Source organism: Lagopus leucura, unplaced genomic scaffold, assembly GCF_019238085.1.
Source record: "Lagopus leucura isolate 7727_CA_CO unplaced genomic scaffold, USGS_WTPT01 Super-Scaffold_100157, whole genome shotgun sequence".
In the NCBI taxonomy this organism is placed as follows: Eukaryota; Metazoa; Chordata; class Aves; order Galliformes; family Phasianidae; genus Lagopus; species Lagopus leucura.
The window spans coordinates 16,913,394-16,930,844 of NW_024962334.1; the positions used below are offsets into that span (position 1 = coordinate 16,913,394).

Sequence of the window (17,451 nt, forward strand, 5' to 3'; positions counted from 1 at the left end):
CAAAAGGAAATACCGTAGACCTTATTATTTTCACTTCAGATCTTAGCAAACTGTTTGGGGAAAAAAAAAATTAGCACGGGCAGAATTATTTTTTTACTGAATTAAAAAAATCAAGCCATGAGTAGAGGCTTAGGTTGCGAATTGTACTGAATACTAAATTTAACAAAAGCAAATCTGGCTGAAAACAGACTCTTACAGTAGAAGGTTTTAGGCAACTTATTGACAAACACTGGTTTCTGCACAAAATCATTCACAAGTATCTGCAGAATGGATGCGGAGCAGCTGTGTCCCAGGCCATGCCTGGCCTCTCCTGGCATGGTGGTTTATCAGACTCCTGCTGATTTCCTGGTGCTGCTTTGTTCTTATAAAAGGACAAACTATGCCCCTACTAAGCTCTCTGAAATGCTTTGTGCGGAATCATTTCTTACTTATTTTTTTTTAAGAATTCTCTCCGAAAAGACAGAGAAGGTAACCGGCTACATATATGCAACAGAAAAGCTGTCTGTAGTTAAAGTAAGTTAATTTTATCAAGGCTTGGAGAATAGTCTGGTAAGTCCCAGTCAGTATGGTTGTGATTTTAGTTAAAACTGGTGAAGCTGGATCATTGCCTTGTTTAATGGCTTTACTAGAGCACAGTTTTCTCCTGCTTTCTCTGTATGTAAGGCCATTAATGAATCATTATCTATTGTCAGCAATTACTGATGTCTTGAGAATATTGTTTTAATTATATAGAAATTAAAAGTAGAAGATACAGTTACATATGCTACAGTGTAGGTGGTAGAACCTTGCTATATTATGGCTTTAAAGAATCTGTGCTTTTGCGGATTTTAATGGCTGAGGGTGTCTGGTAAAATATGAATTATTGTATGATAGCACACGATAAAAGATATACTAGTGTGAGCCTCACAGTCTGCAGGTGTAACAGATGTAAGGCAAGATTAACAGGACAGAACAATAATTAAACCACAGACAGCAATCTCAGAAAAAAAAAGCTTTCCGTGTCCAATGCAATTATTAAGTGTTTCTGAAATTCTCTGCAAATATTTGTAAAAGCAATAGAAATGTGTTCATTTGAAAGAGAGCTTTTCAGCACAGACACTTACTTTAAGGAATTAAGAACCTTTTTTTGGAATATAAAAGCTGACTGAAGTCCTGTGACAGCGTGGTTCATAAGCAATACAGTCCTTGGTTTATTGATGCTAAGAGCTAAACACTGCTAAAGAAAATGAGAGAGCAATTAGTATATATGCATTTAGAACAGTGAGTTGCATACTCCCTTTAGGACAGGAGCATTCAAATAATTAACGATAATATTATGGTTGCAAAAGGAAGTCCAGTTGTTCTTTGGCAGCCTACATCTGTGAAACATGATACCTCTGGGGACTGAGAATTAATTTTCCCAGGAGAAAGTGTAAAAGCAGGAGAAAAAAAAAAGAATGACTTCTGCTTGAGCAGAATAAACCTGCATCTACAAACGATTAACACTGCATAATGAAGTAGTAAAGAAGCAAAAGAGATTTCTAATAAAAGACTAATAACAAATCCCATTACACTGCGGTGTATTTTTTCCCTTGAAGTGTATTAGATGGCTAGCAAAGCTTCTGCGTGAGAACTGGTTAGTTGCAGGCAAAGTCAGCTAGAATGCTTCAAGCGTAGCTCTAATTCTTTTCCTAACAGTTTGTTTAACATTACAGTTGTGGTTTTACAGGTGGGAGAGGTTGTTAATGGAAGCAATAGGCTTCACACAGAGTTTGGGTAATGTTTGTGTCACTGTAGGGTAATAGTCTCCTGTGGGCTAGACACTGTAGGGTAACACGCTGCTATGTGGTAAAGGCCCCTAGCTACAGCTGACATGGTATTAAATGTACACAGATCACTCCAAAAGTAATGCCTCTATTTATTCCCATGGAAAATACAGCAGATACAAAGAGTGCAGTAGCACTCTTTTATAGAACTAATTATCAGCTACAAAAGACTATTTTTCAACACAGTTGCCACCATTATCTGTACATTTTCATCAGCAACAGACAAGAGGCTGCTTGCCATGCTTTACAAGAATTTGCACCAGCAGCAGTGGCTCGCTGTTGCCTCTGCTGAAACACAACCCAGTGCTTCACTGTGCTCACATCCACTGTTTGATCTGCGTAAATATTAACCAAGCATCGATGAATGTCAACGGGTGCCATTTTTTCTGCATGGAGGCATTCAGTTCCACACCTTTGCTTCATGCACACTTCCATGTCAGATGCTGCTCTGTCACACTGCCCCTCTGCTGCCATCTGTTGCACAGCAACAAAATGCAAGGGAATATTGGTGGGAAGATTCAGCCTCTCCTGCCGCACTTCCAACGTCCTCTGATGTTGTGGGCCAAAGTGGTTAAATAAGATGCATCACTTTCAGAGCAGCCCTTGTAATAGATAAGTCTTGCATTTTGTTAACTGGTCTTCTGACTTTGCATTCTGCAGCCTGAAAATATGTTTTTCTAGGGAAAGGGTTTGATCAGAGAAGCAAATACCAGAGTTTTGGTTTTGTCGTAGCTAATATTGTGGCTGTTATAATTACTATGCTAAAAGAAGTTACAAGAGCTTAGAACGTAAATGTTGGATGTGAAGATAATAAGAATTAGATAAGACTGTTTTTTGAAATCGCTTATTTTCAATTTAAATCTTGCTGGGAATAATACTCTGTGCAGTGATCTCTATGTCTGTAATATGGACATTTTTATGGGTTATATACACAATGGCAGAGCATACAATAGTTTGAATGAACAAAACTTCAATTAACAAAACAGTAGCTTTCAGTCTCTGTTGAAAGAGAGTACAGATTGTCACTCACCTGACATGCTGAGATCCATTTTTGCAGCAGTGAACTTTTATTACCAGAAAAAAAAAAATTAAAAATAATTAAAAAAAAAAAATTTTAAAAAACTATAGATGCCTTAAAACAACAAGTTCTGGTACAAAAGTGGTTAAACACAAATCCTCAAAAGTGAAACTAATCTTCATGAAATTTCCAGTTGCCTTTTTGGAAAGTTTTGTGAATTTTATAGAATGACTCAATTTGCTTAGCAGAAATTCACAATCAGTCTGTTTTTTGTCACTGAGTAAACAGATTCTGCATGAGTAGAAATTTGCATATCCCAGCTATGAACGTAATTCATTATTTTTAAGTCCATTTTATAATAATTATTCTAGGATTGATGTACTAACTCTAAAAGCTAAAAAGATACCAAAGTAATGGTTCTGTTTTAGAATAGGAAAGGGAAGTGCCTGTCTCGAGGTCAGCAAGTAGGCCAGTGTAAGGGCCAGAACTGCGTATGAGAAAGCTTGAGAAATTTTCTTCTGCATCTCAGTCTTCTAGTCTCAAGCAAATGTTGGCTTAGTCAGACAGATTTTCCTCTTTTTCTATGAAAACAGCAGAGGTATGATCAGGACTTAATGCTGTAGTCTACTTGCCGATTATCACTAAATCTGGTAAAGATTTAAATGATGTTTAGTCAAAAAAGAATCTGTAGTATATTTTTCATGGATCTGCAAACACTGCTTTCGAAAAGGGAGCAAGGCTCTTCAGAGCAAGTGTGGGCTGATCCACTTTCACTGTTGTTTATCATCTCCCTTCAATTGGCTCTCACTTGCCGGAGGTTTTCAGGGCTTTTAGAAACCACTGGCTTCACGCAGCTTCCCTGTTCCAGGCCATTCTTGCATGACATGGTCTTACTTCCATCTTCAAAGAATATCACATCAATTGCTCAAAAATACAGTACGTGGAATTGGTGTGATATTTCTTTTAAGGTTGACCTATGTAATAGTAATCAGTAAACCACTACAGTCAGTACCGTATTGCTTCCCTTAATGTAAATACAATAATATTTCCAAAAACACAATTAAGTAATTCATTCTCATATACCTTCCGAATTTGCAAAATTTGCTGGTAAAACACTTTGTATTGTAGCTGATCCTGTGGTATATATACTGCCTTCCCAATATTTGTCAAAATGCAAGGGTGCAACTCACGTCTTTTCTTTTTTTCAGGCGGTGGGTAAGGCTGCTCTTTGGACGTGAATTCCCACTCCAGGACCTTCTTGTTGTCTGGGACGCTCTATTTGCTGACAGTATCACCCTGAATTTAGTTGACTACATTTTTGTAGCCATGTTGTTATATATTAGAGATGCCTGTGAGTATCACTTTTCTCATGATCTTTTAAGAATGCCAACCTATTTTTCGCAGAAAAAAAGGGCTTAAGAAATGCTCAATTTCATTGTGATTTTTTTAACAAACTGAAAATCCTTTTAGATGCCATGAGAGGAGCCATTTGTTTTCAGATGCAGTCTGCTGTGTTTACGAAATAAATTGTATCTGAGAGTTAAATGCAGGTTTGTTTTCTGGGTAGTTCTGTGTTTTTCTATGGAGTTGCAGACTGTGCGTGGGAAGTGACTCAGGTATGTATAGAGCTCCACCTTCTGACAAAGCTGATGAATTGAGTAAAGCCTCTGATGCTGGAGATGCATCTTTTGCTGTTCTGTGAAAATGCATAAGACAATGACTCATAATTTTCCAGGTTATATCTTGGAGGATATCTGTGTGCAAAGATGAGTATCAATTACAAAATACTTGTATTTTATCCTAGAGTGGTGTCTTCAAAAAACTGAATATTTTGTTTTATTGTATTTAATCATACATGAAATTATGTGCGAAGGTGAGTTCTTAAAGGCTGCTGATGAGCAAAAAATACATGAAGTTGAGCTAAAGGAAAATCCCCAAAATGTCACTAGTGTATGTAACTGTGAATGAGAGGAAGAAGTTATATTATCTAAAAGATTTGTACTTATGCCTCATCATATTTTGCAGATAATTCTATGTATGAGTTTGCCGCAGCAAAGTATGTGTTTTGCAGTCAGATGCATGTCTGTCATTAAATATATGAATTCTTTAGCATGCTGTTCAGTGTTAATTATATACAATCTGTAAATTTTAGCTTCTAACAAGGTCACATATTTGACACAATTTTGTATTCTAGGACACATAAAGTTTTCAGCTTCTGTGGTTCCTATTTTAGGGTCCAATCTTGAAAATATAACATGCATTTACTTTACACATACTGTCATTTCATTGCCTGCCATAGAACTTCATGTGGGTTTTTTTTTGTTGCCTTTTAATAAACATTTAGCATATAGAGCTGCTTTACATTCTTCTAAAAGAAGTGGATGCTTAATTCAGCAAAGAGATTTCAAAATAAATAGTTCTGTTTCAGGATTATCTAATTCCAAATCTTTGTCTGAAATTTCAGTCTCCTTTATCCAGTAAACTGAAATAATCCTTAAAATTTTGGTATAGTTATATGGTGCAGATACATGTAAAAATATTTCTTAACATCAGCATTTTATTTTGTGCCATCATTTCTCTTTAAAAACACTTTAGAAATATATTTGTAAGCACTCTGTCTCTCCTAGAGGAGAGAAGATTGTTTTGGAGTTGTTTTGTTTTGCTTTCTCGTGCTGACACACAAGTATCGGTGTGAGGTAACTAAAAAAGTAAGCTAAAAATGTACTACAGGCATCGGTATGAAATCGGTCTCCCTCTTTTCTCTGAAATCCCAGCTTTAATAAATAAAGTAGCAATGGCTTTAACAGTGAGTACATTTGCTTGGATGGTAGGCAAAGATATCTCATCAGGACAGGTAATATTGTTTCTTTCCATAGTTGGATTAAATCAGTTACTCTAAGCTTAGTCGGGGGAAACAAAAAATACCCTATCAGAACTGTTGTAAAGTTGAATATATTTTTAACTTCAAACTCAGAGATTTCTTGACTTTATAAAAGTCAACTTTCCTTACCTATCTGTAAAGATTTTTGTTTCTGTTTTCCCTTTTATTTATATTAATATTTGAGCTGAGTTCAACGTTCTGTTGTGACATTTTTAAAAACATTCTCAAATAAGTTTCTAAAAACTTCATTCGCTGAAAGGAAATGTTAGCTCAAAATCCACCATGATATTGATCTTCTATAAATAAACCATCTGTAAACTTTCAATTTAAAAACACTGAAACAATGAAAATAGCAATGTAAATCTTAAGAAATTATGTTACAAAAAATATCAAACATAAGCCATAATAATAATAAATTACTGAAAGCGTTTGAGAGTTTAAAAGTGATGCAGATGCTTTTCTAGCAGCACAGTGGGGACTGGGGAAGAAGTAGCTGGTTTAGGAATTGCTGGATCTTTTTTGGTTTTCTTATTGTATTGACAAGGACATGGTTTTAAGAAAGTAGCTTATCTGCTATATATTTCTTTTTTATTATTATTATATTTTAAAATTCTGTTACACAAGTTATGTCTTATTTAATGAGAGTGTAACGTTTTGATTGCTTGATTACTGTGCATACACAAAACATAGTTGAAATGACTTGATTGTTTTAAAGACTGCCGATATGTAGTGATGTATACAGCCGTTCTGTGAACAGCTCTGTTCTGTTTAACATCTGTATCCATGCAGAGCTTTATTCTTGCAGTGGTAGTCCTCACAAACCAAGTGTCCAGTCATGTACCAAACTACTGGTGAGTTTTAATAAATTATTTCCTTGGATTCTTTGGAAGAAAAACACCTTTGTTTAAAAGTGTGTCAAATCTAAATGAGTGTGTTACTAATTTTTCACTGATATGGACTGAACGTGAGCAGTTAGTTGTTCATGAAATCAGAATGGAAAGGAGAGCTCAGTGCAAAGAATGTGTATGTATTTTATATACTTACCTTCCCTTCAAGAATCTAATTTTGACTGATGAGTGTTTGAATAAGTATACTTTTATCACGTTCCCACTTGATAAGAAAGACTAGTTATGAGCATTATTAGCATATACTTTTTCTTACCTAAAAGCACCCTGAATATTTTAAGAGAAATAAAGGAACCATAGCCTCTTCTTAGAGGAGTTGATTTGTTATTTTTGTTATAGTGCAAGATGTTCACATAATCTATGTTTAACTCAATTTAGGTCTACTAAATAGAACATAGCAATGCGTGAAGCAGCAGGGGAAAGTAGTCACACCATTCCTGGGTTAGGAAGTCATCTTCATACAGGATTGGCAGCATCAGACGTGAAACTCTGAACAAATGACAGGTGGCAGTAAATTAGGGCTTGATTGAGGACAAGTACAGTTAGTTTTCCACTTTTTTGACTGGTGCTTGCATCCAATAATGGTTATTGGACCAATAGTGAAAAGTCAGTCTTTATAAAGCAGAGCAACTTAATGTTCCTCTGGGCACTGCGTAGTAAATATTAATCAAAAGGCAATAAGGTTGCTTTTTCTATCACAGGAGTTTCTCTGCTGCTTTCCCTAGAAATACCAATCACATTTTTCTCTGGCAAAGTGGTAACTGGTTTTCACAGTGTGAGTTGAATCCAGATGTGACTCTTGCAAAGATGTTGAGTGAAGGACAAGCACAGAGTGGCAACCATCAAGCTTATGTGACAAAGCAGTAGATGGTCTTTCACCCTGTACAGTAGCACCATCCAGCTATGGATGACAGGAGAAATTGGTATTGTAGAGTCTTCCTCCAGAAACTTCGTCCTGGGTTTGATTCTCAGAAATCCTTTTAACTCTTCATTTACAGAAAAGGAGAGGGTTGGATTTTTTATCTGCTATTTCCTGCATCATTTTTAAGAACATTGCCACTTTCTTTGACAATATCAAACGTTTCATCCTTAAAAGCCAAAGATAGTTCACTGTTGAAATGAAGAAGGATACCAATAGGTGTTTCAGCAAAGTAATCCCTTTAACCCAATATTATCCAGCAAATAGAGCACTAGCAGTGATATTCTTTTCTGCAACAATTTCTACATGAAAAAGAAAGAGCTGAATGTATGAGAAAATCCCTAACAATAAAATAGAAGTTAGCAGGCCTTCCTCATTAAGGTCCGAGTTTTTTAAACATATCAGTGGTGGCAAGGATTCATTTTAAAACTGATCTTTTAGGGAGCATAGGGGACTAAGTTGGTGACATAAAAGTTGTTTTTTTTTTTAATTGTTCAATTGTTTCTCTATTCTACATTTCAAAAAATTAATAGAGTAAGTGCCTTCTGTTTGAAAATATCAGTTTTTGTCAGGGTTCAAGTCTGTGCCATTAAAAAAAATCAGATTTTTTAATATTTAATTTTCTCTGTATCAGTGCGACAGCAAATAACTCTTCCAGGACAAATAAAGGAAGAATAATTTAATCAATTTTCCGTTGCAAAATAGAACATGTACTGACGTGCTCAAAACAGAAATGTATTGGTTTTAATACCTATCATTTATAAAAGTACGCATAATGTGCTATCCATTGTCAGTATTTTTATTTGCTTTGGTAAAAAGGTATAATCATAACTGTAGTACAGTATCTGAAATTTGATTTACACGGGAGAATTGGATTGGTTGTGTAATATGTGTTGCTGGTATTATGCTCCTCTGAAAGATCTCTGACTGAGACCATTGTATTGTGTTCATTATGCCACTCTGTGACTTCAAGAAGAAAAAAAACAGGTACCTGAATATGAACAAGAAAAACAAAGGATAGGAAAAGAACAGGCAGAACAGATAAAGAATGAGTAGGATAAGTGAGTGCTTTACAAATGAAAGCAGATGTATGAAATTACAAGCTGTCGGATCAGCAACGGAAATGAAGATGATAAAGTGGTTCCCTACACAGATTATAATTATTCATTTTGCCCAGTCCTGCATCTTTTCCCTGTAATCCTCTTGTTGAGGGAGGAAAGGTATGGGAGGATATGAGGCTTATTCACATGAAAGAAAAAAATGTAAAGCATTTAAATCTCTCTGTCCACAGAACAATCATTTATTTTGCCTTTTATTGATTCAAAATAAGTCTATGTTTGCAGGATCTTTTCTGGTGTGGAAGCCTGATTAGAAGTATTTCTTGTTACAACTAAAGTTCTCAGAATAGTAGTCTGTTAAAAATTTCATTATAATTATTAGCGTTTGAGTCTGTCTTTATATTGCACAGTGCAAGCACCAGTAACAGGCATTGCTTTGACAGCTGTGGCAGATGGATTGCCTGGATTTAGATGGTGCAAAAGAAATGAAGTAGTTTACACAGACCTGCCTGAAAAGATGTCTTTAATAATTGCACTCATAATGAGATTGATTTGGAAAAAAAAAAAAAAAGAAAAAAGAAAGAAAGAAACAGAAGATGACAGTGACAAGCAAAGAACTGTATAGAATATACTTAGCTTCGTATAAAATCAACTTCCTAAAAATTTCCAAATAAGTAAAAAATTCTTCTTAATGTTAACAGTGTATTTTCATTCTAAGTATTTCTGAAATGCAAATCTAACCTTTTACCTTTGTACTTAACATTACATAAAAAGTTTTTTGATTTACTAGAAAACAGGGAGTTGTTTACCTCAGTTTATATTTGCATATGAATGTGCGATTACATGTGTGAGTGCGTATATCTGTCTATGTGCATAAGAATACGATAACATATATTTCAGCAAAGAATTATCAGAACGGGGAAAAGTTACCATATAAGCAGGACCTCACATATTAACACCTCTGGATATAACATCCGCAAGTGAGTGGTTGAAAAGCCAGTGTCCACTTTTGGTTTTGTACCTCCACTGACAGTATTTCCCCCACCTCCACTGGCTCTGGCTGAGTTTCCATTCACACCTTACAAAGAAGTGTCTAAATTTAGGCACCTAAATCTGGAAGTGAATCCTAATATAAAGGTCTATGAAATACAGTCAATGGTAGATTTAACGATAATGCCATTTTTTTTTACCCTAATGATATTGGATCAAGTGTAAGTCAAAGGGCGTGGTAATACAGTATCAACTTTTAGTCTGAGCTCTGCTTGAATTTGGAGAGTCTTCGTGAGGGAAAAGGCAGCTACATTTGAACTGTCATAAATTTGCAGGGAATAACATAATAATATTTTGCTTTTTTCACTTTCATTGTAGTGATATCAAGTAATTACCAGACCTGTTTGGGACTTCTGATGCATTATCCTCCTATTGGAGACGTTCACTCCCTTATCCTAAGAGCACTTTTCCTTCGAGATCCAAAGGTGAGAGGCTGGATCTGTAAACATGGGAAATGAATCTCTTTAATAGAATGTTCTGAATGCTATGACATTAATAACAATTTATATTTTGATGGGTAGACTATAGTTTCAAGTTTCTTTTTCCTTGACAAGCTGAAGAAGGAGGCTGATAAACAAGAATAAAATAAAGTTTCTTTACCCTTAAAATAATTCCATCCTATTAATGCACTAAACTTCTACAAGAGCTCAGGTAAGTGCAGGTGTTTATGCTCCTTTGCTTGGTATTCTGCACAGACGTATTTCATCACAGAGTACACTTTTGAGGGAAACAGGTATTTTATATATTAACCCTAGTAACTAAAAACTTTTTCTTGAGATGTCTACAGATGAATCACTGTTAATCCTTAAAACACTGCCCACGTACAATATATAATATGTTGTGTGATGACTTTCAATTAAAAATGAGTATCTATTGTTAACAACCTGAAAAGATTCACAGAAATAAAAAATATAAATTTATAAATTTAAAGTTTGTGATACACTCAACTATATTACAAAATTGATTAACTATTTGCTGATTTAGAAGGGCATGCATATGTATGTGGTTATTATACATGTTCAGTATCCACAATATAGTAGATAAAGTGTGTGAGGCAAAGTCGCACTTGATATTCTTTTCAATATTCAGATTTTTGGCAGACAGCAGAATTTGTGCTACTGGTTTTGAACTGTCTTTGAGCACGTCCCATTAGTAAGCTGCCAGTGTAAAGTTTGATTCCCCTCATCTCCTGATTCAAGTCACCTTTGAAAGTGAAAAATTCAGCACTTCTGCACTCTGACTGTTTTCTGCAAAATTTCATTCAATACCAATGTTTACACTTTTGTGGATTAAGAAAAAAATTGTCTCTTTGTTTCTGTATCAGTTTTTTGCAGAAATCAGCTTTCTTTACAGCTGCTTTCTTTACAGCTGTTTTCTTCATTCCTCTCGGGCACAAAGATTTCTTTCGTGACGAGAAATATATAATCTTTTAAGTGTGTAAGAAAGTTTTTAATGTTAGATCTCAAGAATTTTTCTTAAGATTTAGGCAGCAGTCTGTGAAATCAAACTGCCAGCCTTTATTTAAGTACTTCATGAGCAAAACAAGATAGAACTATTTTTTAGAGGAAAGACATAGAGGGAGGGAAATTGTGCTGAGATATTGTGCTCAATCCGTACGTAATCTGCTGTTTAGCAAAGGAATATGTTAAAAGGAAGAAAAATTACTAATTATTCAACTGTCTTCCAAAGTATCCTAGGCAGTATACAAGCTGTACAACCAGCAAAATGGACCAAAGTAAGCCTCCAGTATCCTATGAAAGAAGTTTGATCACTGTTCTGCTTCTCACTCTCTTGTCTGAAGCAGAGTGAAATTGTCAGGCTCATAAGGCCTTGGCATCCTAATAATTCACTTTCTCAGATGTGCCTAAAATCACTTTCAGAGAAATGATGGGTGTAGGACCTTATTGTGTCTTTCAGATAGTTCTCCCTTCAGTCAGGTGAATAAGCCGTTAACACTCTTTTGTGCAAATGTTCCTCCTTTCTGAGCTCTACTTAGCTGTTTGGGAAATACTCTAAAGATTAGAAAGCTAGGATTTCCGCAGAATAGAGAGCCCAAAGGAATTCATAGCTGCTTCTCATTTAACATTGGGTTTTTGGGTTGAGACTATATTAACAAGTTTGGACTTCCTTTAATAAGGAAGGAAGGTTTTCTATTCAAAAGGATTTCTCTAAATGAAAAATTACCTTCTGGTCAGAGAGGGAAGTATATTTCCAATGCAGTAACAAGTACCTGTGTTTTTTTTTTTAAATCTTTCTCGAGATGTAATTTAAAGTTTCACTTATGTGTCTCTAAGCATAAACTGGTTTAACCCAACATATTTCTGAAATGGGAGTTGTCTACTGTGGCTTGTTATTCTGTGTGGTCCAAGAACTACTTATAAATTTTCCCAGTCTGTCAAAATTTTTCATTAGTGAGAATGAAAGGGAAGACTCAACAAGACATCATGGGTGCTGCAGGAGTTAAAAATCAGTACACAGATTATGTACCGGTGTAAGTGGGAAAATTAGAATACCTTTTTTTTGTTTTCCGCATAAAGATAATTCAGTTTGCCTTTATTCCCTGAGCAGATAAAAGGAGATTGCAAAAAAAGACAAGGAGATTTTAGTCAGTAGTGTAACTTGTAAGCGATGATTAGCAAATTCATTGCTTAATGATTTTTCTTCCTCCTTTGATGTTTTCCTGCGCATTTCTCCATCAACCACTTCTAGCTTCTAATGGGAAATTACATTTAGTTTGGTGCAATTTCCATCTTTTGAGCCAGAACTGAATTGTTCTGTATTGTATATCTTCCAGGATTTTGCTTGATTTTTAATGTGTGAAGTGGGATATTGTTGCATAGTCCAGTGGCTTATTTCATTATTTGTTGAACATAACAAGTATGTTAAGTGTCATTCCAAATATCTGAGGCAAGTTTGCTCTCTGCGCCTTGGAGCTTGGATTCGCGGCTAGGCAGGAAATGCAGTAGAGAAATCATGGATAGGTGTAAATAGCAATCTGCCTTTTAAAGGTTTGTTAGTAAATGTTATCTTTGGGTGATGGCACGAACATAAAACTGAGAGGTTTTTTTGAGAAGTAGGTCTCTCATAGGTTGTGAAGTAGTTCATGTGGACTTCTTCATGTGGCATTCCTGTCCATAGCTTCTGATTCTGGAGATAATCAGAAATTGCTCCTCTGATACAGTCTGTTATTTCTGCTTCTGTTTTCTTCATCTGTCATAACCAATAACTTCATCTTACTTATTTGCCTTGTAGATTATCAGGAAAGGTAAACTGTGGCTTGATGGACCCAGCATTTTTTGTTTGCTACATTGCAGTGCAGACCTCGCTAGGAGAAAACCTAATTATCAGAAGAAAATGAGACCATTTTTTTTCTTACAGATGAACAAATAACATTTCCTGACCTTCTGTGGAATCAAACTTCACCAGAAATCTTAGCAAAATCCAGTAATAACTGTAGTATGAAATGTTTTGTACTTGCCCTTACAGCAGCTCTGCTTTTGACTTAGTGGACCCTGGTTGGCAGTTGGGCTAGGAGGACATTCCCAGTTCTACATCCCCAATCTATTCCAGTACCATTGAAAGGAAATCCAGAGTTATATAATAGCTGGAACCAAGTAAACACACCTGTCTCTGATAGGTGGGCTGAAAGACTGATTTTATAGCTTTGAGTATGGGTCAGTGTACAACAATTGAATTTAATCTCAATTAATGAAAATCTCAAATCAGAATTGTTGTCTTCAGATAGGGTGATATTGTTAACCTGCTTAGCAGAGTGTTTGTTTCACATCTCTACTCATTGAACAGGTCATTACCTCAATTATTTATATGAAAGTTAGTTCTGTGAAATTACAGTCCTTTCAAATCTTGAAGTTGAGCTCCTCATGAAGGAATGGAGTTTTGTAAGTATGCTTATGTGAAATGAGAAAATAAAGCTAGGTTTTTTTCTGAAGGTGTATATCTCTGTATTTAATATTCCATTATATATTTTCAATTTTTTTCCACATATCTAAACCATTGAGTACTGTTAATTTTCAAAGCAAAATCTGCAAAATTAAGAAGTAGATATACAGAGATAGGGCAGCAGAAAAATATAAAGTGATTAAAAAACATAGTTCTAACTAAAGTTGTTCAAATAAAAAAAATTAAAAAACCCAATTAGAAACAAAAGTCATAGAAAATGTGAACATATTGTGTTCCTTAAATAACCAGATGTTCTTTCCTTCCTGAAGGCAGCCAGGGCTAGGAATAAAAGGTTTAAAACTATTGTTTTAAGTTAACTGTGAATTTTGCAAATCTGTTTTCACCCTTTAGCAAATAAAATTCTAATACAGCAACATAAGCAAAGTAATTTTCATCTTTGGGTGTGCTTATTTCTATGTTGTTCTGTGTTGAAGCGTTAACCTTATCACAATGACTTATTACAAATCTAAAGCACAACGCAGAATATTTCCATTTCACATTACATACTAAGAGCCTGACAACCATCCTTTGTCTGAAAGTGTACTGTATTCTTAGTATTTTGTCAAATATGTTTGCTTTCAGATATTTTAACATAGTGAATTACACTGTCAAACAACCTTGTTAGGAGTTTTATTCAATGGAGACACTGCTTATCATAAGCCATTGATTTTAAAAAGAGAGAAAGAAAGGGGCTGTATTTGGTCAGTGGAAATTGTTACTTATGCTAATAATATTATTATTACTGCTGCTGCTATTTTTTCAACACTGTATTTTGAGGTATTTGCTGACATTGAAAATGGTGACAGAAGTTTTACAGACTATTAAATTCTAAGTAAATCCACGACATTTAAAATAAGTTGTATTACCTCATCATGACTGAAGTTACAGGGACTGACAGAAAACTTAAGCAACAATTTATGGTTATGATCATTCTATAATGATCAGTCAGAGAAATTTACATTCCAGTTTTTAACACTTCAAAATCTGAGCAGTAAATGACAAGGGGAAACATATTACTGAAATTTTGAACTGAACTCTTTCTTTGTGCATGAATTTTCAGCTGAATTTTCTTTTTAAGTAGCTGCCACCGTCTCAGAGTTTTCTCCAAGCTAGTTTCATGTGCCTGAAAGGCTGTTGAGTTTCACTTTCTTCTTCAGATGGATCCTTTTCTATACACTCATTAACTGAGGTGCTGCTGCAGAGCTGCAACTGGCCTTTGAAAGCTGCCGTTATGTCAGTGTTGTTTGTTTCGCTGTTTGTGGCAGGAGAAAAACAGGTTTGAGGTTGTTTTGTTTGTTTGTTAGCATTGTCTATGCAATCTGGCATTAATTACCTCTCTTTAATGACCAGATTTCAGCCAATCAGAAGTTAGAATCTGGCAGGTTTTGGACATTAGCAGCTCATTAATTCCTACCAACTCAGAAAGGTACTCGATGGGGTGGTTAGTCCATTTTGTCAGAGTACCAAAAGAAGAAAGGAGGGCTGAACAAATGATTTATTTTCCCTTTTTCTTTTTTTTTCTTTTTTTTTCTTTTTTTTTTTTTTTTTTCCTATCATAAAGAACGTGACTTATTTTTCAGGAGATTCACAACAATACATCAGGAGTTTGAGGAGGTTGAGTCAGCCTGGGATGATGAGTATCTCAAAGTAATGTGAGGTGCTGATATGAGTAAGGTCAGCTGTGCTTTTAATGAGAGTCACTTTCACAGGGACTGTGACTGGTAAAGGAAATGATGTGTTGCAGTACAGTTTAATACGTGTCTTTTCATTTTGGAGGAGAGAATTAGGAGAAACAGACAAATGCATTTTCTTTTAGTGATTCAGTGGCATTACACAGTGAACTTCTGTTTCCCTTAATGTCTGAAAGATTAAAGTCTTGGATGTTTAATAGATAGATCTTAATGAAAATGTGTCAGGATCTGGTTTTACAACCACATTATGTTCCTTGTGGTGAACCTAAGTATTCTGATGGTCTTATTTCCCAATTTGCAGCTACAAGGTTAAATATAATTTAAACACTTCCTTTTGAATAAATGAATATTTTTTCTTTAACTGCATGGTAGGCTTTCTAATGAAGGCCTATACAACTTCAGTACTGCATATATTTTATATATTTATTAACTTATTCTTTCTGCTCTTGAATTCAGAAAGTTTTGCTTTCCATTTGAAAAGTTATTGTGTTTCATTAAGAGAATAAAATATAACAAGCAGCTATGAGTTTAATGATAAATTACTTGGTATAACTGTTGCTATAGTACCACATAAAAATAGTTTACCGTGGATTAAAAATCCTCTTTGTTTTTGTACAGTTGTTTGAAAACCTGTTCCCATTGTACCTATGTTTTTCAAAATACAAAAAAAATCTTTTGTGTTCAGTACTCATAGTACAGTAACTTTTTCATCTGTCTCAATGTTAATTCATAGAGTCATAGAATCATTAGGGTTGGGAAAGACCCCTGTGATCATCTAGGCAGACTGTTCACCTATCTCAATATTGCCCACTAAACTATGTCTCTAAGTACTACGTCTACCCTTTCCTTGAACACCCCCAGGGGCTGTGTCTCCACCACTTCCCTGGGCAGCCTATTGCAGTAACTCACTGCTCTTTCAGATAATAATTTTTTCCTAATATCCAACTTCAACATCCCGTGACACAACTTGTGAGTACTCCTTCCAACCTCCTTTCAGGGAGTTGTAGAGAGCAATAAAGTCTTTCGTGAGTCTCCTCCAGACTGAACAATCCCAGTTCCTTCAGCCTCTCCCCATAAAATTTGTGTTCCAGACCACTTACCAGCTTTGTTGCCCTTCTTAGGGCAACAATCCAACTGCAATCTCTCTATATTCCAATCTCTCCAAAAAAGTTAACCATTTAATCAACCCACTATGAAATAGTCACTATCTTCAAAGTATCATGTGTGTCATAAGTAATGCTTTCAGAAAAAAATTCCTGGAAAGTAAGTAGTTCATTAGTCATTTGTGCATGAGAAATCCTTCAAAGTCTTCCTTGTTCTTCAATTTCATACATAACATAGTAGTCATCACTCTAAGGAGAAAGCTGGTATTTTCAATTGCCAAAGACATTGCTGGTTAAAGCATCACTCTCTTGTTAGTGTTGCATATAGAGGCCAGTTATGTAGATAAGAACGCACAAGTATTATATTAATTCAAGTTAAACAACCATTGCTCTTAAATGTATGGAAAAAATTGAGGGAAATAATGCAAGATAAAGCTAAGTTTCGTTACAGTGACATGTCTCGTAGTTGAGCTGTGTTACAGATAAGATGATGCAGAAATAAAGCACTCATCCCAGCTATACATAGGGCCAGGTGAACACCACTGCAATCTACTTCTGAAAATGAAAAGATATTCAGCAAGGAGGACATGTTCATGTAGTTGTTTTCACTGCTGATGCAAGCTGCTGGTCTGGAGGACAGTGAGGTTGATGGTGGTATGCTTGGCAATTTCTGTGCCCATAGGAAGTGTATAATCTTTCACAGGAGACACCAAAAGGTGGGTCAGAAACTACTGTTTCTGCCATTGACTGGAATTCAAGCAAATACATGATCATGCTGTATAGAATAGCAAGTAACAGCCATTATTATATAAATAGTCATGGCAGTTGCTGGTCAGTCAGCACGACCAAGAGTTGCAAACGTGAGGGGGAAAAAAGTGTATTTTTTAACCTTCTTTTCAGATTTCGTAAATAGCTCTTTTATGAAGGAGTCTTCTCTATTAGCAACAGAAAGCAAGAGCTGCGGCAACATCATGTTCATCCAGAGGGCTGACGGAGGAAAAATTTGGAAATGGGAAAGGAATTGTTCTTCTGTGTTGATAAGTGTTCCTGTTAATATTCAC

The 17,451-nt window shown here is 35.4% G+C and overlaps 1 protein-coding gene across 6 annotated transcripts in view; it reads left to right on the forward strand.

Annotated features, from left to right (window-relative positions):
* Positions 1-17,451, forward strand: part of TBC1D5 (TBC1 domain family member 5) — a 294,295-nt gene that overhangs the window by 214,919 nt on the left and 61,925 nt on the right. For all 6 annotated transcript variants that reach the window (XM_042888801.1, XM_042888804.1, XM_042888805.1 and 3 more), the window contains 2 exons: positions 4,032-4,174; positions 9,955-10,061. In XM_042888801.1, coding sequence (XP_042744735.1) covers positions 4,032-4,174; positions 9,955-10,061 — 250 coding nt within the window. The remainder of the gene's footprint in view (positions 1-4,031; positions 4,175-9,954; positions 10,062-17,451) is intronic.